The sequence below is a fragment of the Miniopterus natalensis genome, chromosome 3 (assembly GCF_054644295.1).
Source record: "Miniopterus natalensis isolate mMinNat1 chromosome 3, mMinNat1.hap1, whole genome shotgun sequence".
Taxonomy (NCBI): domain Eukaryota; kingdom Metazoa; phylum Chordata; class Mammalia; order Chiroptera; family Miniopteridae; genus Miniopterus; species Miniopterus natalensis.
This window is the reverse complement of record NC_142083.1, coordinates 31176980-31200805: the sequence shown is the minus strand read 5'-3', so window position 1 is coordinate 31200805 and position 23826 is coordinate 31176980. Positions and strand designations below refer to the sequence as shown.

The following is a 23826-nucleotide window of genomic DNA, read 5'->3' as shown; positions in this document are numbered from 1 at the left end:
ACCACCTCTATGCCACTTAAAATTAAAAGTACCAAAAAGGAGGGGGGGTCATATAATGCCAACTCCACAAAGACAAGAATAAAAACAAAGAAACATATTTTTCCTTAAATTTCTAAATCAAAGCGTTTTGTATTTCTTTATAAAAATGAGAATTTTAACAAAGTTTGTAAAGTATAATATAATGACTTTATCTATGACAGAAGGAAAAAAACAACTTGCAAGCTTCTTTATATATAACCCAAAATAAATAAAAATTATGTAGCATACTTTTGAATTACCAGAATAATATATTTTATAAAGTGCTACTGACACTGAAAATATTTTATATTTAATATATCTATATAAAAAGAGGACATAATATAAGTCTAAATAAAATCTGGTTATTAAAAAAAAAAAGGGAAACTCAGACAAGAATAAATAAATTGGTAAAATGAATATGACCATTAAACTGCAGAGCCCACTCACAGATTTTTAGATCTAGGCTAACACTCGTCACATCATTATATACTAACAAAATCAGCATATATACAAATTAAAAGACACTGCCAAGAAACACACAGCAATACAAATAGCCAAAACAGTGCTAATATTTTACTGCTTTAAAGAAAAAAATTTTAAGAAAACATTTCCTCACCTATTATCAGATGGCAGAAGAGAAAGCAAAGCCAAAGCTGAAAGTTTTCTTCTTTCAGGCTGAGTAATGTTGTCCATACGATCAACCCACATCTCAATCATATTTCCCAAAAGCTGGTCCATCTGAAAGAAAGACCAAGAATCATCTCAAAATACCTAAAGTACTATTTACTTGTGGATAAGTACTGTCACAGGCTAAAACCTCATGAGGCATAGTTAAAGTTCAATTCCAGCAACCACAGAATTAGAATATAAGAAGTTGGGGCAAGTCTTGAGTCGGAAAGGAATAATTTAAGCAAACCAGAATTCAACTTTAATTCATCTCGAGAGTCAATTAATTCTGAGAACTAAACAGACTTGTTCAACTCAGCTAGGCTAAGGTGTCCAGTAGTTTGTTCAAATACCAGTCTAGATGCTGCTGTAAAAGTGTCTATAACTATGGCTAACATTTACAATGTGTTGACGTTAAGTAAAGGAGATTACCCTACATAATGTGGGTTGGGTTTCATTCAATCAGTTAGAAGTCTTCGGAGCAAAAACTAAGTTTTCCCAGAAAAGAAGAAATCCTGCTTCAAGACTATCCATCAACAGATGAATAAAGAAAATGTGGTACATATATCCAGGGGAATATTACTCAGGTATAAGAAAGAATGAAATCTTGCCATTTGCGACAATATGGATGGACCTTGAGTATTATGTTAAGTGAAGTTGGACAGAGAAAAACAAACACCATATGATTTCACTTATACGTAAAAACAAAACAAATGAACAAAATGAAACAAACTCATACATACAAAACGATGATTGCAGAGAGCAGCGGAGGTAGGGGCTTGAGAGAAGAGGAAAAGGGATTAAGTAGTACAAGCTTCCAGTTAAAAAATAAGTCACAGGGATATAATATACAGCATAGGGAATACAGTCAATAATATCATAATAGCTATGTACAGTGACAGGTGGTTACTAGACTTACTGTGGTGATCACTCTGTAAGGTATATAAAATGATTAATAACATAATATGTCAACTATAATAAAAATAAAATAATAAAATAAAAAGACTGTAACATAGAAATCCTGAGTTTTCAGCCTGCCCTACAAAATTAGAACTTGCCAGTCCTACGATCATGTGAGCTAATTCCTTAAAATGTCTCGTGTGCATGTACACACACTTCTCTGGAGAACCCTGACTGATACAGTTAGAACCTATAAAGTAAGATACAACCAAATTGAAAGTGGATTGAAAGTGGATATCAGGATTTACTTATAAACACTCATTCACTTCTAGCACCTTTTAAAAAATGCATTTAATATCAAAATGCTACCTTATGGATTTGGTACCTAAAATCAACCTTAAGTTCTCACACTTATGTACCTTTGTGCTTCTACATTTTTTCCAAAAAATGCTTCTACACATTTTTTAAAATAATAAAAGTCAAGAAAATGCTTAATATTTGAAGACAATTATTTACACTTGATTTCCCCCAACTCTGTAAAGTGTCATAAGATGCCACCATGAACTCACAGAACACTTAAACTCGTTCTTGCTTGCTTCAAAGCTCTCTGGACACAATGGAACTCATCCGCCTAGACCTATTTAATTACTGACATACTTCTGACGTCCTTTACATCTGTACTCACACTTAAAAGTAGCCATCTGAACTCACTTCCATTCCCCTAGTCTCCACACTCAAGCATGATGGCTTGACAACTTTTTTTCGGTCAAATACTTTGTGAAAAGCATTTCATTTCCTCTTCACAATTAAAAGTAAAAACAGAAAAGATAAGAAGTAATGCATGAAAAGCTTGTGGCCTAAATACAGTGTCAGAAATAAGTCTGAACCAATGACAGCAACTTTCCTCAATCTTTCATACTGCCAATGAACTTGGAGTAGCCCCAGCATCTAACACAGGTCCTCATTTCTCTATATTATGATACTTAGCCTAATGGAGGTGGCTCATTCTCATCTATTTTTTAAAATTATTATTTTCAAATGCAACAGCACCTAAAGAACTATCCATTAGTTACTCAGTTCCGGTTAAGCAAAGAATGTCATTTTGGGTATAAAGTTAATGTTAAGTATAGGATTGCACAGGAGCAAATTTCCTTTCAAGAAAGGAAAAACAAGGAAGGCTGTAGTTTCAGATCTTCCCCATTCATGCAAACATACACTTGCCAGATGCAATTCATGCTGTTACTAACAATAACTTGAGGTAAAATGATACTTAAAAATATTTTAAAATCAAAAGTAAATATAGCCCAGCTGGGTGTGGCTCAGCAGTTGAGCGTCGACCTAGGATCCAGGCGATCAGGGTTCGATTCCTAGTCAGGGCACACGCCCGGGTTGTGGGCTCGATCCCCAGTCAGGGGCGTGCAGGAGGCAGCTGATCAATGATTTCTCATCATTGATGTTTCTCTGTCTCTCTCCCTCTCTTTTCCTCTCTCTGAAATCAATAAAGATATATTTAAAAAAAAAAAAAACAAAAAAAACAAAAAAAAAACAAAAAAAAGTAAATATAAATTTAAAAATTTAAGGTCTTATCTTTATATAAATAGATATTGTAACACTGCTTATCAAATTATATAAATGGCAGAACAAATCATTATCAAATCATTTTAATAACTTCTGCTTTTCTACCATGTGAAGACACAGTAAGAAGTCAGCAGTCCACAACCTGGAAAAGAGCCTCCACCAAAATCTGACCATACTTGGAACCCTGATCTTGGACTTCTGAGCCTCCAGAACTTGTATCATCAACTAGAGTACCTACCCTTGAAGACACATGAGACTATCAACAAAGAAATATGATGCATTTTCCCAACTCCAGCATCTCCTAGCTTTGTGACCTTGGAGCTCACAGTAAAATGGAGAAGACAGGCAAGTTAAGCAATTCTGCAGCTTAATCTGAAAGCTCACTCTGTTGACCTATGGAAGAAAGACTGGAAGTGATAGTAATCCAGTGATGAGATAAGGATGTAGGCTATGCAACAGCAATGGAGATAAAGAGAAGATGGATTTAGTGTGCTGGTTTACAAAAATACAGGAGATGAAGGAATAAGTTAACACTGAGACATACCTTAGACAGAGCTCTTTGGTACAACTGGCCCAGGCTCTCCAGTAAGTTAAAGCCATGGGGAAAAACAATGGGGGTTGGAAAGCTGCTTTACAATAAAAGATTAAAAAACTGTTGAATAAATGAGAGAGATATAGATAATAAGTACCATCAACACTCAAAAGAAAAAAATGCCACAGGACTGAGTGCTCAAAGAAGACAGATACCTTGAGATGAAAACATTGGATTGGATTTTAAGGGAAAGGTCAGAGTTGGCCTACCTCAAAGGAGTGACTATGGCTGGAGAAGAGCAAAGGCTAATTGATTCTTAGAAGAAGCTCATGATTTACAAGAGAGTGAAAAACAGAAACCATCAAATGAGGCCAAGAAGGAAATCAGAGAGTAACCTAGAGTGTCCTGGAACCTAAAGGAAGGAGGAATTTCAAGGAATGTGTGAATGGGTGTGTCAGCTAAAACCAAAGGAGGAAGTTGCTGTGACCTCCAATGAGGCCATAATTCTACTTTTCCTTTTCAATCCTCCCTCAAATGTACTACTAATAAAGCAAATGTTTGGGGGTTTTTTGTGTGTTTTTTAAAAATATATCTTTATTGATTTCAGAGAGAGGAAAGGGGGGGGAGGGGGGGAGAGAGAGAGAGAGAAACATCAAATGATGAGAGGGTCATTGATCGGCTGCCTCCTGTATGCCCCTGACAGGGGATCGAGCCTGCAACCCGGGCATGTGCCCTGACCTGGAATCGAACCCCGATCGCAGGGATCCTAGGTTCACGCTCAACCACTGAGCCACGCCCAGCCAGGCAAAGCAAATGTTGATAGCTTTCTTGCAGTATATGAAAACTGAGATGCAAAGAAACAATGTATTAACAGGTAATGAAGAATACTCTCTGATGTTTCCAAACCTTATCAAGATGTATCAACATTTCCACAATAACTTTGAGCACAGCACCAGATCATTTACTTGCAAAACTACTTGATGTTTTGAAAATAAAAATATTATTTCACACTCACAAAATAATAATTCCTAAATTATTTGTTGAAATTTAAAAATTAAAAGTATGATCCTTTAATGCTGCTGACACTAGCTGAAGAATACTACAGTTTGAGTCAAGATTTTACAATAAAAAAGACATCAAATATTTTAAACAATTTCCTAAGTATATAGTCACTAGGAAACCTGTAGAGTCAATAAGTGATCATTTCTCTTAATGGTCTTAATCATAAATTGCCTCTTATTTTTCATTAAACTTAGTACAATTACATTAAAAGCTTTTCTAGCCCTTCTAAACACTGTTTGGGATATTTAGACCATTGATATCTCTAATGTCTATAAAAGTCATCCACTAAGATACCAGGCTCTGAAGTTAGGTTGCTGGGGTTTGTATACCAACTCTACCATTCACTAGCTATGCAAACTTGAGCAAGTCACGAAAGCTCTCTAACCCTCAGATTTCTCATGTGTGAGATGAAAATATAAATCATCTCACTGTGAGGACTTAAAATAACTGAAATGTATATTATTGTTAAATATATTATTAAAATCACTCAACAAATTTTGCTGAACTCAACTGAATAAACTCTGAACTGTTTAACATTAACCCATCACAGTTACATTTAATAAAGCTAATGAAAAATCTCTCCTATCCATCAAAACAAAGGCTGGTATCTCTAATTAGATTAGTCCAATTTTAGAAAAACTATATGCATTCTAAAATTTGTACTTCCTTACTCTGGATTTGTTTAAAGTGGAAATATATTTGTTTAATGGCCAGAAAACAAAAGATTTCACAAACTGCCTACATTCTAGAGATGTCAATCAAGTACATTCGGCTTCTTTTTTTTATAAATCTTAGCAGGCTAATAACTTACAACATAAAAACCACATTTTAAAGTAACAAACTCACTTAAGAACCTATTCCATACTTATTTCAGCAATTGGTTTCAATTACAGTATTTTCTAAATAGCCTTGGGGGAAAAGTTCATTTCCCACAATAATGATAATGAAAACTCATTGCATGGCATTAAGAACAAGTTAATTAAAGAAATGAAACAACAACTGTACATGATTATATGTATCCATTTCATTTAATGTATGCCTATAACTAAGTAGAATAAAATTGCCCATTTTGAGAAGAAAATATGTTTCAACTGCCATTACCAGATTTTTTCTTCTCCCAAATTATAGGTAAAACATACGTTATTAGAGATTTAAAATATAAAAGTTTAAATACAGTAAGATTTATAGAATCATTATTTCACCAAATTATTTCCTATCTTTATCTAGATAAAGATGTCTTTCAATTTAAAAAACCAGATTCTTACCTCCTGATTAAATTTACGTGCCATCTCAGTAAGAAGTGAAGAAAAGAAACTAGTGTTTTGTAGCAAGACTCGACCCATAACTCCGAGATACGTTGACATCACTACAGGATACCTCTGTACAGTTAAAATACAGCACATGTAAAATTGTGTTAAGGTACAGTATAAACAATTATAAATAATCACTGACATGGCAACAGTCAACAGGGATCTGAAATAATAATATTGTCCTTCATAGTGCTTCTTTAGAATGAACTGTCAATACTGCCTGCCTCTAACTTACTAAATATATATACCATACAAGGTAATATATATGTATTACATATATATTTATAGAAATAACATATGTGTATATATAAAAGAGAAGAATAGAGAGAGGATATTTATCAATGGCATATTTATATATTTATATTATTTTAATGTTCTTAACATACTTAGTTTACATGGATCTATTTAAGAGCTGGACTTAGAACATATGAGTGAGAGAAGAGATATCAAAGAAAATCTTTCCTATGTGGAAAAATAATAAAGCTGTATGAATACCTGAAATTTAATTAATTTACTTCAAAATAATCAAATATTTTAAAAAGCTTTCCTTTTACATAAGACAATAAAGAAATAATCTTACAATGAAGAGGGAAAATAATTAAAACTGGACCTCTAAGGGTCCAATACTGTCCCTAGAAGCTTAATAAAAATCTTACCTCCCCTTCTATAATACCTCTGAAAACACAGGGTAGAATCGGTTGAAACATTTGTGGGCCTAAAACTGGGTTCACTTTAAGGGCATTTTCCACAACCTAAAAATCAGAAAGACACAATGGTAACAGTTAATAATGAAAGCCATTGCTTCATGTAAAACACAGGTAAAAAAAACAATGTATTAAATACCACACACCAAATCCTGTTTTTATTGATTTCAGAGAGAGAGGAAAGGAGAGAGAGTGAGAGAAAAACACTTATGTGAGAGAGAAACTAATCGGTTGCCTCATGCATGCACCCTGACCAGGGATAGAGCCCAAAACCTGGGCAGGTGCCCTGAACAGGAATTGAACCAGAGACCTTTTGGTGCATGGGACGACACTCCAACCAACTGACCAGCCAGAGCTGTTTTATTTTTTAGGGAATAAGACAGACAGTGGTCAGAAAGCAACAATGAGGACAAAGAAGGATCTTCCCTGGTTCCAGTCCCAATGCTCGAGGAGTAGGAAGAAAAACATACATCATTTGAGAGACTTGTGGGCAAGTACCAGGCTCAAGGCAGAGCCAGGTTTCCCTCTAAACTTTGAGCACTGTTTCTCAAGACTGACTACTGGCATTCTACGTGGGACAAGTGTTTACTGTGCAAGACTATTCCATGCACTGAGGGCCCTTTAGTGCCTTCAGTCTGTACTCATTATGTGTCAGCAGCATGCTCCAAACACGAGGACAATCAAATACACCTCCATGCACTTCAAAACGTTCTCAAGATAAGCAGAGTACCCGGGAATGATGTTTTCTTTTTCTTTTTTCAGTCCTCACCTGAGGATATGTTTGTTTATTTATTTTTTTAAAGAGAGAGGGGAAGGGAAAGAGAGAGAAACAGAAAAACATGGATGAGAAAGGAACATCAATCAGTCGCCTCCTGTACTCGCCCTAACAGATCGAACCTTCAGCCTCGGTATGTGCCCTGTGTGGGAATCAGAACCACACCTTTTGGTGTACAGGGCGATACTCCAATCAACTGAGCCACCCGGCCAGGGCAACAGCGTTTTCTAATTTTTAGCAAGAAGTAAAACTTTTACTGTGGACCAAACACTATGTTTTGAGACACAAAATAAAAGACATCACAGTTCCTGATTAAAAGCAAAGGGAGATTCAGAACATAATTAAATATGACCTCAATAAGGCTTATTTTGTTCAAAAAAATTGGACTTGGAATAGAGATGAGGAAGGCATTTGGGATAAAGGTGGGAATGTAGATAAGATAGTGGACTGAGTCTAAGAGGTAGATGTCACTAGACAGTCTCTACTTTATCTACGAATGGAGAGGAAGGCCATCTGCTGACTGTTAGACACATATTAATTAACTACATTCCCTCCTGAAACCCAACTAAAATTACAGGAAAAGATAAAAGGGAAGGGGCCAATTTTAAAAAGACAAAGAAAATGAGAGATGAATATTGGAATCTACAAAGAAGAAATTCAAAAGGCACTGGAAGAGGCTTCTTTGGGAAAATTAAAGTAAAATACCTGATGGGTCAATATGTCTGAGCATACTGAGCAGACACAACTGGCACAGAATTTCATGCATATAAAAAAATTACACCAAAAACATTTGACTAATTCCAAGGATTACAAAAGTTTGTGTAGGGAAAAAAAATCACGTATTTAGATCATTATGACTTTTAAAATATAAATTCATTTTAATGTATCTATCATTTAATACAAAAAGGCTGTGACTATCCATATTCTTTATATATAAAGGTATAGTTACTACTGTTTAAAGGAACTGCAATATTCCAGAACTAAAATGGAGTCTTTGCATTCAAACAAGTAGGAACCATAGCTAGAAAGGTAAGATTGTTTCTGAAAAATTATGCAGAAAAATGCCATTATCAGATTTGGAGGCAGGGGTTGTGTAACAGAATTAAGAGAAATTTCAGGAAGTAGAACTGATAAGAAACACAAAACAAGTTGAACAGTTGACCAAAGGTAAAGAAGTCTGGGATTACTCCTAGTTTCCATGTTTGCTCAACGGGTACAAATTATGGTGCTGTTAATAATGAGGTTTGCTTTTAGACATGCTGAACTTGAGATGCCTGTGGGAAATCCAGATGGAATGGTCCTACATTGTTTTCACACACATGAAACTCTATAGTTCACTTCCCAAGGAATATATTGCAGTTGTGACTTAAATGCCAGAGTTCAAAGTATTTCCACAGTGAAGGTTTTTCCATAATGATCAAACTCATACCAAACATTCTGACCAGCAGCATAGCTTTCACTTTTAAACAAAATTTTGAAAAGTGCCTCCCTGATTTCAGGGGTAATATACAATTCTGTATATTTCAAGTAAAATGCATGTACACCCAGGTGGCCAAACAGGACCAAGGAGGAAATAAAACTAAAGACAACTAACATAAGAATAAGTAGTTAAAAGTAAGATAATTTACAGACGTTAATAGTGCTTAAATCACAGCTTACTCTTCTTGGCAGGGACCATTATGTTCTCAGGGATTTTAGCATGTTTGATGTGTTTTAATCCATTTGGTTTACTTTTGTTTTAATGTTCAAGCTGTCCCATAATTAGCCAGTGGGAGCGCCTTCAAAGTTAATTCCTGAATCCTTTTGACAGAATCCCATCTTTCCTTCCTTTCAGCACAGAGAGCTAGCTCCTCAGATTATCTCGTATATCCCTTGCCTAAGCTCTGCAGTCAACCAGTAGGACACAATATTTACAGAGCACAATCTAGGCTCTGGGGTACAGATGCTGCCACTGGGTTGATACTGCTTCTAGACAGAATTAGGAAAACTATTTTCTCTTCCTAAAAAGCATATGCAGTAAACTCACCAAATCCAATTCAAGATTGCAGCATTTTACATAACTTCTTTGATTTTATATTTCCATCTTCTAATATATTGAAGAATGCCAGGTTCTAATAACCTTATTTCCCTCTACCTAATATATATATAAGAGTTTCAAAATACCAATACTACTGTTACTAATAATAACACTACTGAGTATAACTTATAATATCCTTATTTCTTTCTGTTCCAGTGTTACATCCCACCAGTGATACATGTGTAAAATACTATGTATTAAAGTTACTTGAAATGTTCTCAGATGTCTCTACCACCAACATAAGAATAGATTCAAATGTTTCAGCTTGTTTTTATCTTTAAGAACTGCTTTTACTTTCATTATTTTAAATCATGTAAAACATCTACATGGCCCTAAAGCAAAAGCACAAAATAAATATACATCCTAAAAGATCTGGCTTCCATCTGCTCTTCTTCTTATCCCTACATAACCACTTTTAATAGTTTATTTTCCCACTGCTGTCTATGTTGTACTCTGTAAATACAAGAAAACGCTAGACATTATTCTTTGCTTAGAGTCTCAAAATCATTTTAAGACTGTATACAGAGGTCTTCATTCCTTCTAAAAGCTGCACAGTACTCCTCTGTGTCGCAAAATAATCACATATTCCTATCTTTATAAGCATTATGCTATTACAAATTGGACTTATGCACTTTAGTTTTAATCTATCCCTTTTCTGAACATACCTGAAACAGATTGTGTTTTTAAAATCTGTCAAAAATGCAGGCTTTTAGTTTGTGCCTCGCACGCAAACAATTTTATTGATTTAGGCTTATACTGCATTACAAAGTAGTTAGATCACTTATTCTGAAGTCAGAATGCCTGGCTTTACATCACAACTCCAATCACTAGCTAGACCAGGTATTTATTGCTTTGTCACTTAATTTCTCATCTGTAAAACTGGGAAAAGAACAGTGCTGTCATCATAGGTTTATATGAGCATTACCTGAACTCTATGTCTCTATATTATGTGCTTAGGAATGTGTAGCATATAGTAAATGCTAGTATTAGCTATTATTACAGAATAAATTATACATGAAAAGTATTTGTGTCATCTTAAATAAACCTATCACAAAGAATGAAAGCAACTGGCTCATTACCGCTTGGTAAGATCATGAAAAAGAGAGACTATCTATACTGAAAGTTGAATCTATACACATAGATAAATTTCAAATTAAAAAATGTTAATTAAAATTTGAGTATTTTTAGAATCTAACTGTATTCATCTAGGTAAGTTGTTCTAAATCATAGAATACAAAAAACCTATTTTTGCTCTTAACCATTTGCTCCTAAAGTAGGCATACTTGTCTCTCTATCCAATTTTCATAACATTGTAATTTTCTGCTTCAAAGCACAAAGAAGTTGCTTCCAGATACTGTCAGAAATTAGTATAACAGTGACATTTAGGCAAAAATATATTTAAAATGTTATATAGCATACTATATAAAGAACAGTATCTGAGAGGTATTAAAAATGAAAATAATGAGCTGATATTAAAAACTATTATTATAACTTTAATGGAACTGAGAACAGGAAAATGCCAAAAATTTTAAAAGCTCTCAGCTTTCAAGTACAAGCATAAAAGCACTACTGTCTTAAAATATTCCTTATTAAAAAACCACAAATACCTTATTCATGATAATTACCATATTCCTAGTACTTAACATCTATTTAATAAATAATAAATTACTGTTGTGAGATTTCAAATCATATATACAGGTTTGACTGTAGCAATGTTTATATAAAAATAGTCCTAAATACATGTTATTACATTGCCAAATTTTAATTAGAGTATTAATGACCTCCTATTGGTACAGTTACAGAGAAATTGGTTTAATCTAAACTTTATGTTAAATGTAATAACTATTTCAAAACATTTGTATGATAACTGATTTGTGCTGAGTCATTCAATAAAAATATATTACGTAAAACTGAGGGACAAATAATGACACTACCTTCTTTTACTTCAAAGGAAAAAGAAACAAATCATTTTTTCCTACTAAAATTGTAAGTGCAGTATTGTGCATTATGTAAATTTGGAATTTTCCATAATAAAATTTTTTAAGATTGTTATTCTGAAAAGGAAGAATTAAATACAAATAATTTTAAAGAGCCAGCTAAGATACATAGTTCTTGATAAAGAGTAAAGCTCTATCATTGTGTAAATCACCTTACTTTTGAAAATTTAACTAATGTATTCTTTATTTTAAATAAACATTTATTTAGAAGAAATGGTCAAAGGAGGAGGCAGAATAACTTGGTTTGGTTTGCTTTTCTTACAGCCACAGCAGATCTTAGCAACCAAACAATTTTGTGGCCTACAAGTGTATTAGTCTGTTTTACCCCGGAGGGAGATTATATATAATTAGGTAAACTACATAATGGTATTAGATCAGATAAAAATAGCCAGCACTTGGGTTAGCTGAGTACGTGTTAGGCACTGTTATATAACTCATGGGATCCTCACCTCAACCTAGGGAGTAGGTAAAGTTTTCATCCCCATTCTATAGATGCAAAGTGAGGAACAGAGATTAACTTGCTCACCTCACAGAGCTGTGAAGTAGCAGAGCCAATATTCTAACCACGCAGCTTTGTTCCAGTCCAGAGTGCAACCTGCTCTGCTATATTGCCTCTAATTATTTTACAAGAACATAATTTTTTAAAAATAGTAAGGAAGTAAATATTCTCCATACGACATATTCTAAAAACGTGACTCATTTTTCAAATGAATTTCACATATCCATTCCATGTGACTTAAAGCAATTTGTCTTTCAATAATTACTTACTACTAATAATATTGCAGAAAAACAGGAGAAAAAATATACACTTACAATTCAAATGTTTTCTGTGAGGTGTTTAACATAAGAAACAACATCTTCATCACTTAGAATATATACTATAATTTATCTCAGAGGATTTCAGATAATTTAGTTACAGATTATCAAAAATCATAGAGTACAACCCCTTAAATAGAATTTAAGCCCAGAATGTACTTGAGAACTGTATAGGTAGCAGAGCTAGGTGTGCAAACCAAGGCACAGGTCCAGGAAAGAAGAACATCCTGAATGCACCATCTGCATCCTGTAGATGGAACTTCTACTGGATATAATGATAATCACTATGCAAAATCCTTAACGTAAGAATCACGGGCTCCCAGGGTTCCAAACTGCATAGACTGTATGCATTCAGAGAAAATACAACACATATTTACTACGTTTAGGATCACAGAAAAGCATACAGGCTAGCAGAGGAGAAAGAAGAAAAAACACACACACTGAAAAATCTATAAAGACAACATCAAAATGATATAGCAATTTTCTCTCCAATTTCTATCACTCCCACATTGCCAATCAAGTTTCCCTCAAATAGTTAGAATTAAGTCCAAAGTGTCAATTCCTTTTTATCTCCTCTACTCCCAGAGAAGAAATTATCACCAAGGCAAAAGATGAAGTTAAGGTTGTGCTAGACAGATGAAGTTCCTCAATATAATTATATATTGCCACCACATCAGTTGGGTAAGAGCATAAATGCAACAAAACTTCACAGAAACATTTTAGTAAACAAGTGAATTGTAATGTTACAAATGTTACAATAATTAACAGAAAATCACAATGTTACTTGTAAGCTTTGGAGCTGTAACACTTTGAAATTAGTATGGATGAGGATTGACAGCCGCTTGGCAGTGGACCAGGCCTCAAGTGTGCAGGGTCTCAACAAGCCACACATACAGATTCCTGCTATTACCCATCAAAGCCCACATGCTCATTGGTAAGTGTGGCGCAGATTCTCAGCCTTAATCTTCTGCTCTAAAAGCTAAACCGAAGAACCTATGAAATTAAAACCTAAGAGTTCTGCCATATTTTCACTCTATTTGCTCTCTTTGGTTTTAAGTTTCTACTGTGAATTACAATATAAAACAAGAAAACTCAGTGTGCTAAAGAGCATAACGTTTAATAAATAAACTTTTGGGGGGGGGGGGGGTCAGAATTAACCAAAGAACTTTTTATTTCAATTCTTTTAAAAAATCTTTCTACATTATAACTCTCTTAAAGCCTAAGACATTAATATAACTGAATCATCCTTAAATATCAACTTAAACATCAGCAAGATATAATTCATTTAATAATGACCACTGAAATAAAGAATACTTGCCCCACCCCCACATAAGTGGAGATGTACTGTACGAGTCATGCTGCAATGTGCCTCTGTCTCACACCGATGACAATCCTGTCTCCTTTTTGACTGAAAACACCAAGGTCACATGCCAGTTTCCTACACTCTTTACCGAGCAGTATATCTACAGCTTCAATCACTTCTTGCCCCTTTTCCAAGTTGATCCTTCCACATACCCTCTAGATTTGAAATCCCAATCCCCTGTATCACTTGGAACCATCTTCCCTTCTATTGGGTCACTGTCATCTACAAAAACCTTCTCAGATCAGGTTCTCCTCATTACCTCTCCACACACAAAAGTCATCGTTTTACTTTTTAATACCACATTCGTGTTATGGATTAAATTTTGCACCCAGAAAGGTACGCTGAAGTCCTAAATGTCTGAATGTGACCTCATCTGAATACAGGATCTTTGCAGATGTAATTAAGATAAAGTTAATCCATTATGATTGGTGCCCTCATAAGAAGAGAAAACAGAAATACAAGGAGAATGTCACGTGACAATGGAGGCACAATGATGCATGTACAAGCCAAGGAAGCCAAGGACTGCTGGCAGCCACCAGAAACTAAGAGAAAGGCACGGAACAGATCCTTCTCTGAAGTCTTCATGGGGCGGGGAGACAGAGAGAGAATGTCCCCGACAATATCTTGACTTCTAGTTTCCAGAAGCCTGTGAGAGAGATAACTACTATAATTATTATAAATTAATTTCTGTTGTTTTAAGCCACCCAGGTTGTGGTACTTTGTTATGTTAGACCTAGGAAACGAATACAATCCTTAATGATACTGTCAAGCTCCTTCCTTTTCTCATCACTTTATAATTTTTTTAAAATTAAATTTATTGGGATGACATTGGTTAATGGGGTCATATAGGTTTCAAGTGTACATTACTATGACACATGACCTGTATATTGCATTATGTGCCCACCACCCAAAGTCAAACCATCTCCAACACCATATATTTGGCCCCTTTTACCCTTTATAACCACCCCCACACCCTTCCCTCTGGTAACCACCATACTGTTGTCTGCCTGTGTCACTAAGTTTTAAATTCCACATATGAGTGAAATCATATGGTTCCTAGCTTTTTCTGACTGACTTATTTCACTTAGCATAATATTCTCAAGGTCCATCTATGTTGTCGCAAATGGCAGTATCTAGTCTTTTCTTACGGCTAAGTAGGATTCCATCGTATATATGTACATCTTCTTTATCCAGTCCTCTATCAAAGGACACTTCGGTTGTCTCCACGTCTTGGCCACCATGAATAATGCTACAGTGAGCATGGGGGTGCATATATCTTTGCGAATAGATGTCTTCAAGTTTTCCGGAAGATACCCAGGAGAGGGATTGCTGGGTCATATGGTAACTCTAATTTTAGTTTTTTGAGGAACTGCCATACTGTTTCCAATCGTGGTTGTATCAGTTTACATTCCCAACGGCAGAGAAAGAGGGTTCCTTTTGCTCCACAACCTCTCCAACACTTGTTACTACCTGTTTTATTGATAAAAGCCATTCTAACAGATGCGAGGTGGTGTCCCACTGTAGTTTTGATTTGCATTTCCCTAATAGCTATCATCACTTTATAATTTAATACTCCAGTAATATGGTATATGACCCTCTCCAATTTATAGGCACTAAAGATTTTAAGTAACCTCAAAATCCCTACTCTCAACAGACAATCCACACAGTATTTTCTCTGTTCTTAGTCTTGCTCACTTCGCTGTAGTATTTAACACTGTCTAGAATTATTCTCCTCCTTACCAGTCATCCAAACTCAAATGCAGGTCCAATTTCACAAAATACAGATGGAAAACTTACAACAATAATCTTATGAACTTATAACAATAACTTTTAAAATGACAATACCTTGAGCACTTGAACCTGACCTTCTGTAGTAATGTCCCTTAACAGCTCACAAAAGGACTGACAGAGACCTCCTGCATATGTCTGAAATTCAATCAAAGGTCAAAATATACATATGAATATATCTGCAATATTAAAAAAACAAAAAATTCAATCTAGGACTGACTGAATTTCAATTATATACTAAAGTTTCAATTACAACTCTTTAGAAAAAGTTTAGAGAATAAAAATATAACTTATTCCCTATGCTGATTTTTATAGAAATATGAGGATCTATTTATTCAAACAGCGTATTTTCTGTGTTAAAAAACCTAATTCATGGAACTGCATCCCATCTGCCCTGCAGCGGGCAAGCTTATAAAATTTCCCCCCAACTTAAAGTAATATAGATCATTCATTTAAATGTTGAAAAGGTACCTCTCCTCATTTTAAATGAGAAACAAAATAACAACTATATAAATTTTTACAATGCAAAAACTACAACAACATACCTGTAAAAATTCTGTTGATGATAAAAAGATATAACCATTGATGATCTTAAAGCAGGTTCTGAGATTTTCTGAACTTTGTTCTGCCAAAATGATAGATAATTTTTTAAAAAGACAAATTCATTGTTCAAATTTAGTTTAAATAAAGTGACTTATTTAAAATTGAGTTACACTTCATTACAAATTTTTTCTGAGTACTATTCAGAATACTAGTATATAGATAATGATCTAAAAACTGACATCAACCTATAGCTTAATGCTTTCCCATATACCTCCCACTAGTTAAATCACTTTAGAAAAGAATATTAAGTTCCTTTTTTTTCCTTCCAGAAAAAAACTACCTAACTATATGACCCAGTCTTTTAAATCAAACTAAATTATTAGTGCTAGCATGGCAAACAACATGTAAATGAATAGTTTTTACCATCATATTTTGACATCTGCTTAAATGAGTTAACACAATAAGCATTACACTACTCTACTTACAAAAAGAATCCCCATTCTACTCCAAAAAATTATACTTTTCTAGATATTCTCAACCCTTGGGCCTTTTTCTTCTTCTCCCCTATAAAAACCTACACAGAAAAAAATGTTCTTAAGAAAGTAATTACCAGAATAGCACAGGAAAAGGACATTGTTTTTAGCTATTCTTTTTCAAGTACAAAATAGAAAACTATTTTGTTAAAATTGAGTATGATCAAATGTTCGTATCTTATCACATACAATAAGGATACAATAGAATACAGATTGTATGTATATAATTATATGGATCAAAAACGACCTCAAAATATCTATATCTAAAACCTGCCGTTCTTTGTTGCTAATATTTAGAAATTCTATTCACTTACAATAGGACAGACAAAAAATTTTTTTTCTGGCAAACTATTGGTCTAGGGCCTGGGTTTTATTTTTGTTTTTTTAAATATATCTTTACTGATTTCAGAGAGAGGAAAGGATAGGGAGAGAGAGAGATAAAAACATCAATTATGAGAGCATCATGGGATGGGCCGTCTCCTGCACGCCCCAGCTGGGGATCGAGCCCCCAACCCGGGCATGTGCTCTGACCAGGAATCGAACCCTGATCGCCTGGACCCTAGGTCGACGCTCAACCACTGAGCCACGCCCGGCCGGTGGGCCTGGGTTTTTATCTAACTCATATTCTAGCAAAGTTAGAAGACATTCTATTCAGTAGAGAATTTCCCATGTACTCTCACAAGAAAATGACAAACCTATTTCTAGCTCAAAATGTATTTTAAAGGCATTAATTCATAAACTTTAGGATTTAACAGATTATTTTAAAATAAAGATATGGGGGAGACAGGGAGTGACCAACTTGTTGCCATGCTAATGAAAGACATAAAAAGAAACAACAAAGGCTGTAATCTAAATATTTTTTGCAACAAAAGACAAAAATCTCAGGATAGCCCGGCCAGGTGTGGCTCAACGGTTGAGCGTCAACCTAGGATCCAGGCAATCGGGGTTCGATTCCTGGTCAGGGCACATGCCCGGGTTGTGGGCTGCAGCCGATCAATGGCTCTCATCATTGATGTTTCTCTCTCTCTCTCTCTCCTTTCCTCTCTCTGAAATCAATAAAGATATATTTAAAAAAAAAAATTTTTTTTTAGTAATTTAGTAAATTTACTGTTTGTTCTTTAACAAGCACAAATGATTCTTAAAATTTATATAGAAAAAAATCTAGAAACTATCCGACTCATTTTTCAATATGAGGGACTTTAGTAAAAACGGGTGATCTATAATGTCCCAAATTATGACTATTCAAAACAGTAGTAAGTTTATGCTTTAATACCTACCAAGAAGTGGTGACATATTCTGAAATATACGAAGCAACTCTGGTGTAATACATGGACTGTTTTCCAAAGTCACTAACCTAGGGAGAAAAAGATTAAATCACTTTCTGTAACCATTAAGCTAATAACAATACAACTTAAATATTTAAAAAATTACCCCAGGTAAAGGAAGAAAGAAAAATAGACAATACAAAAAATCAAAACATTATCTCTTAAAAAAAATTACCAAAGTCATCAAAATTAAAAACCTACCTACAAATCATGTAATATTATTTCTATATACATGGCAAAAATAGGAAAGAAAGTGACTACATACTAAAATATGTACAATTATAATGATAAAGCAAAAGCATGATTATTATGAGTGGTCTGGGAGAGATAAAAGTTATTTCACTGTTTTTATTTTCTTGATATATTCTTGTCACATGTAACTGATGTGTCCCTGTAATGAGACACTGGACTAATTAATTAGGAAAAACAAAAACAAAAATTTACGTTAAGTGTTTTATATATATGAGCTTAGTAAAACTTAATAAATATGAACAAGCCAATCTCACTCATAGTAATAGCAAGCTAAAAAAAATCAATGTATAAAAAATAAATTATATATGGGGTGTGGTTTATCATAGACATGTGCAATTGGTTTACCTCCTCAGACTACCCCCCAAAAAAGAAGTTAAAAAAACAAACACACACAATTGTCACAATATCTGCAAGAAAAGGGAGGGAGGGAAATCCTATTCAAAATCAAACATTCACTATAAAAACTCTCATCCAATTATAAATAGAAAGGAACTTCCTTTACCTCATAAGAGAGTACCTACCAAACACTCATAGAAAACACACCTAGTGATGATAGGATGAATCTATTCTCTGGAAAAACAGAAACATGCCTCAAAGAGCATCCTATAGTATCTCGTCTACCTTCACATCTATTGAGTGTACATGTGAGGGCCTGTTGGAGGGACTCTAACATGAATAAACCAATTAAGTTAATAAAAGATACAATAGTAGGAGTGGAAAAGTTAAGCAGTCTTTATTCACTCAAGATATGACTAACAGAAAAGAGAGGGAAAAATGATTCATAAATAAATTATTCAAATTACTGAGAGAGTTCAGCAAGGTTGCTGATTATATCACTATATTATAACTGTCTCCCTCTTCTCACCTGAAGCAGGAGACACAGATGGGCATTTTGTAAAACTGATGGCAACACAGTTCACTGTAAAGTATTTGTTGTTTACCCTTGTAAACCACTGCCTAGTATTATGAGAGGGCTGGTACCAAAAAATTCAAAGTACAGTTTCTAGTGAATATGTATCATTTTGATGCCATTGTAAAGTTGAAAAATCTTAAGTTGAGCCACTGTAAGTTGGAAACCATCTGTATAAAAATCACTTGAATCTCTAAACATCAAAACAAACACTTAAGATTCAAATGGATGTTAGTAGATTCATAGATACAAAAATCTAGCATCATAAAGATGTCAATTCTCTCTGAACTGTTAAACAGAATTAATAAAATTTCAATTCAATTCCCTATAGGACTTTTCCTGGAATTTAGGCAAGCTGCTTCTAAAACAATATGGAAGACAAATGAGCATGAACAGAAATTCTCCAGAAAACAAAAACATTGAAGATACTTGCTTTACCAAATATTATGATGTACTATAAAACCACTGTAATTAATAGCGTAAACAGAACAGAAAGCACAAGAAACAGACCTTTCTGCATATGGCAAGAGGTTCCAAGGGTCAGTAAGAAAAGGTGAACTACTCTATGTTTGGTGGTGAACCTCTACCTCATACAAAATACAGAAATTAATTCCAAGACACGTATAAGAAAGGTAAGACTTTACAAGACATCAGAACATGTTTATGGTTTTAGGTTAGAGAAAGATTAAAGAAAATATTCATAAATATGACTACATTAAATTAAAAATTACTGTGTATCAAAAGATGCCCCCAAAAAGCTAAAATATGTCATATATTGAGAGAAGATTGTTTGCCATAGATATAACTGACATAGAAATAGTATTCGAAGGGGTAATACTGAAAAGAAATTAAGAGAAAAATGGACAGAAGAAATGAACAAGCATTTCACAGAATACGATATAAATATTGGCAAACTTGACTATAAAAAATATGGAAATTTTATCAAAACAAGGCACAATTTTACCCCCACTAGATAAGCAGAATTTTAAGTCTGACATACCATATACAGGCAAAGCCATAGAACAATGATGACAAGAGTTGTTGAGTTGCTATAATCACTTTGGAAAATAATTATTATCTGGTAAAGTAGAATACGTATACATGTATACACTTATGGTCAAGTCATTCCATTTCTAGGCAGAAACATATATCGTGCATAAAGACTTGTGCATTTGTACTAGGAGTCACGCACAAGAACGTTCAGAGTCTCATCATTTGAACATCAAACAAAATGCCAAATGAGTGAATGAACTGTTACATTAACACCATGAAATTCATTAATATGGATAAATCTCAAAACAGGGAGCCACAAAGCAAGTTAGAACACATATAATACAATTTATATAAAGTTAAAATATAATATTTAGAGATACACACATATGCAATTTTAAAAACATAAAAATGTAAGAAAGAAAACAAAGTAATGAAAAGAAAAAGATTGGTGCAATTTATTATCCCTGGCATGAAAACAGGACTCAACAAATAGGCCACACCATGGGCTTCACAGACATTCTCACTATTCCATTTCTTAACCAGGGTACAAAAATCAAATTTTCATTTTATGTAAGTCATAAATAATAACAAATATCTATGAACTATTTTACAAATTTTAAATGACAAAATCAAAGATGGGAGAGTGGATGTGCGGGAGAAACCAGCCACCCACAAAATGAAGTATTTTCCAAGCACACAAGCAATAGTAGCTTTAGATGCCTTACCCTGATTAACAATAACAGAATTTGATTAAACTTTTAAAAAATAAAACTTCAGAGAAGATAAAAATTTATCTTCTTCACCTTTAAAATAAACAAGAAGGCACAGAAAAACTACAATCCACTCATGGCATTTCACTGAGAAAAAAAGTGAACGGCATATCCTCTATCCCAGATGATGTTTAAAAAACTCTTTTTGTCAATGGGTTCACATTAAGATTCTATCTGAAGCTTGTTTCTGCCTTGACACTGTCATTACCTTAGTAAAAAAGCTATTCAGGTCACTGTCACTGTCATTTCCTATGTTAGTTCCCACAGTATAAATCATGCTATTAAAAAGAGGAAAAATTATCCTGAAGAATTTAAACTGCTTAAAAATAAACAGACATGGCATGCAACTCCAGCTTAAACATATAATAACTTGGAAAAGAAAGGAAGTGAGGCAAACAAAATTAAAGCCCTAAATTCTTCACCATCGAGGAAAGGGAAGAGTTACTATTTTGATGATTAATTAGACAAAGCTATATGTGCCAACATCTTTGACTAGAGAAATGTAAAATTAAATATCACCTACCCTTCCACAAAAATATAGAAGAGAAAATAAGGTAAAAAGACAGACATATCAATTCAACAAATAAATGTAAGAACTTTGAAATTCTTTTGAAGTAAAGCATCTTTGGTTATGTTAAAATATAAAAATTTGCTCTGTGTAGAAAACATTAACTAAATTTCAAACAGAAAAGCTAAAATGTAAAAGGTTAAAAAAGCTAGTTAAGTCAAATCTAAGCAAAATAAACCATATGGCATCAGGTAAAATTTAAATGCAAAATAATTACAAGATGGAACATTAATCACTGCATACATATTACATTACATACTTTATAAAATATTTTAAATTTTAAATACCATATTAAATATTTTAATAATATACAAAAATACCAAAATTTTATGCAGTGATTATTTTTTAAAACAAACAGATCAAAATGCTAGAAATAAAAAAGGCCACTAACACAAAGAAAACTGAAAGGGATACTTTAATAAATCAATGTCAAGATGAAAAAGCAAAATAATAATGTGAACTACTGTGAACTAACAGACTACAAGTTAAAAATAGGTATATATGAGTCCTTATCTTTAATACCATCATTAATATTTATGTGAATATAAATGGAGCCTGTAAGTCGTTAAAAGTCACATTAAGTTTAAAAATTGTACAAATGACATGTGGTATTTACAACGCAATAAATCCACATCTGAATCCTATACTTTTAATATCAGCAAAAATAAACAATGGTGGGTCGAAAAAGTCATTTAAAAAAATGTAATGTTATAACCAAAATAAAAAAATAGATTTTCTATCAAGAAATAAGGGAAACAGGCAGTTATACTCCAAGACAAATGCACAACTTTAAATGTTTTAGCACTTAAGAACAACAAAGGTAATAAACTAACCATTTGTCTTAAAGTTTTAAGAAAATATACCCACAACTAAATATAACAAAGTAATGAAAGGAGAAAAACATAGAATTCTTAAATCTAACATGTAGTTCTTTCATATTAATAAGAAAAATCTCTAACAAATGTACTTTCAAAAGAGATGAAACAAAAATAAAACTAAAACAAAGATAAAGCAAACACACGTAAGTTTTTCTATTGGTATCTTGAGGAACTCAATGCCAAAATTAACATACATTGAAAATCAAAACCAAAATAAATATGTAGCCCGGCTGGGCGTGGCTCAGCAGTTGAGTGTCGGCCTAGGATCCAGGAGATTGCAGTTTGATTCCTGGTCAGGGCACATGCCCGGGTTGCAGGCGCGATTCCCAGTCGGGGGTGTGCAGGAGGCAGCCGATCAATGACTCTCTCATCATTGATGTTTCTATCTCTCCCTCTCCCTCTCCTTTCCTCTCTCTGAAATCAATAAAGATATATAGTTTATATATTTTTAAACTAACAAATAAGGAACAACCTGAAAATATTGTAAAAACTGTGACTGACTTCCTACACCTGCCATGGGTCCATTTCCAGTTCCCTTTTTTACTGAATTTTCAAATGACCCAAAGAATAGTCCCCACATTACTGAAAACATTCCAAGATTAAGAAAATGATTTTTAAAAACTGGTAAATTGTTTAAATAACTATAACCTTGATATAAAATCAGATGGTATGACAAAATGTGGATTATAGAGCTAACTCATTTATAAGCAGAGGAAGAAACAAAATTAGCTAAAATATGAGAAAACAGAGTTATATGTTAAAGTATAATTCAACCCAGCAAGTAAAGTTCATCTGAGGAAGTGAAAGTTTTCTAAAGAGAGTTAAAAAAAAAAAAAGAATAATACTATCTCCTGAAGATGGCAAAAAAGCCACTGCGTTAGTTTTTTAATGAAGAACATATTATATTTAATATAATATTATATTATATTAAACAGGCTGATGCCTGTTGTTTACTAGTATTCATCACCTCATTCTACTTATTAAAAAACAAACAAGACAACAAAAAATGGTTCATGCACTTCCTTTGTTTAAATTCTATTTTAAAATGCTTTATACTATTACACACATATTAGAAAACTAAAATTTATTGAGCTAAATTTACCTAAACCTTAGGTAAATTTACCTAAACCTTAGAATTTAGGTAAAATAGCAAATACTAACCTAAAGCAAGTAGAAAAAGGAGATAAATACAGGAACAGAAGTCAGTAAGAAATAAACATGCAACAAAGAAAATCCAAGCCAAAGGTTGGTTCTTTGAGAAGACTAATAACATCTTGCTAGAGATTTGTCAATTTTATTAGTCTGAAGTTTCATTTTATATATATACATGACCACAAAATCAACTGATACTGGTAATCCCCTAATAAGTTCAAAATCCCATTCTCCAACATAACATTTTTATACCTTTGCTTCCCACAAACCTCTCATATCTTTATGCACTCCCACTCCAGCCCAAAACACTCGGCTG

The 23826-nt window shown here is 33.6% G+C and overlaps 1 protein-coding gene across 5 annotated transcripts in view; it reads right to left on the bottom strand.

The window, feature by feature from the left end:
• Window positions 1-23826, bottom strand: part of IPO11 (importin 11) — a 135862-nt gene that overhangs the window by 34006 nt on the left and 78030 nt on the right. For all 5 annotated transcript variants that reach the window (XM_016198752.2, XM_016198749.2, XM_016198754.2 and 2 more), the window contains 6 exons: window positions 17940-18016; window positions 16132-16211; window positions 15644-15724; window positions 6723-6818; window positions 6022-6135; window positions 635-756 (listed from right to left, as the gene is read on the bottom strand). In XM_016198752.2, coding sequence (XP_016054238.1) covers window positions 635-756; window positions 6022-6135; window positions 6723-6818; window positions 15644-15724; window positions 16132-16211; window positions 17940-18016 — 570 coding nt within the window. The remainder of the gene's footprint in view (window positions 1-634; window positions 757-6021; window positions 6136-6722; window positions 6819-15643; window positions 15725-16131; window positions 16212-17939; window positions 18017-23826) is intronic.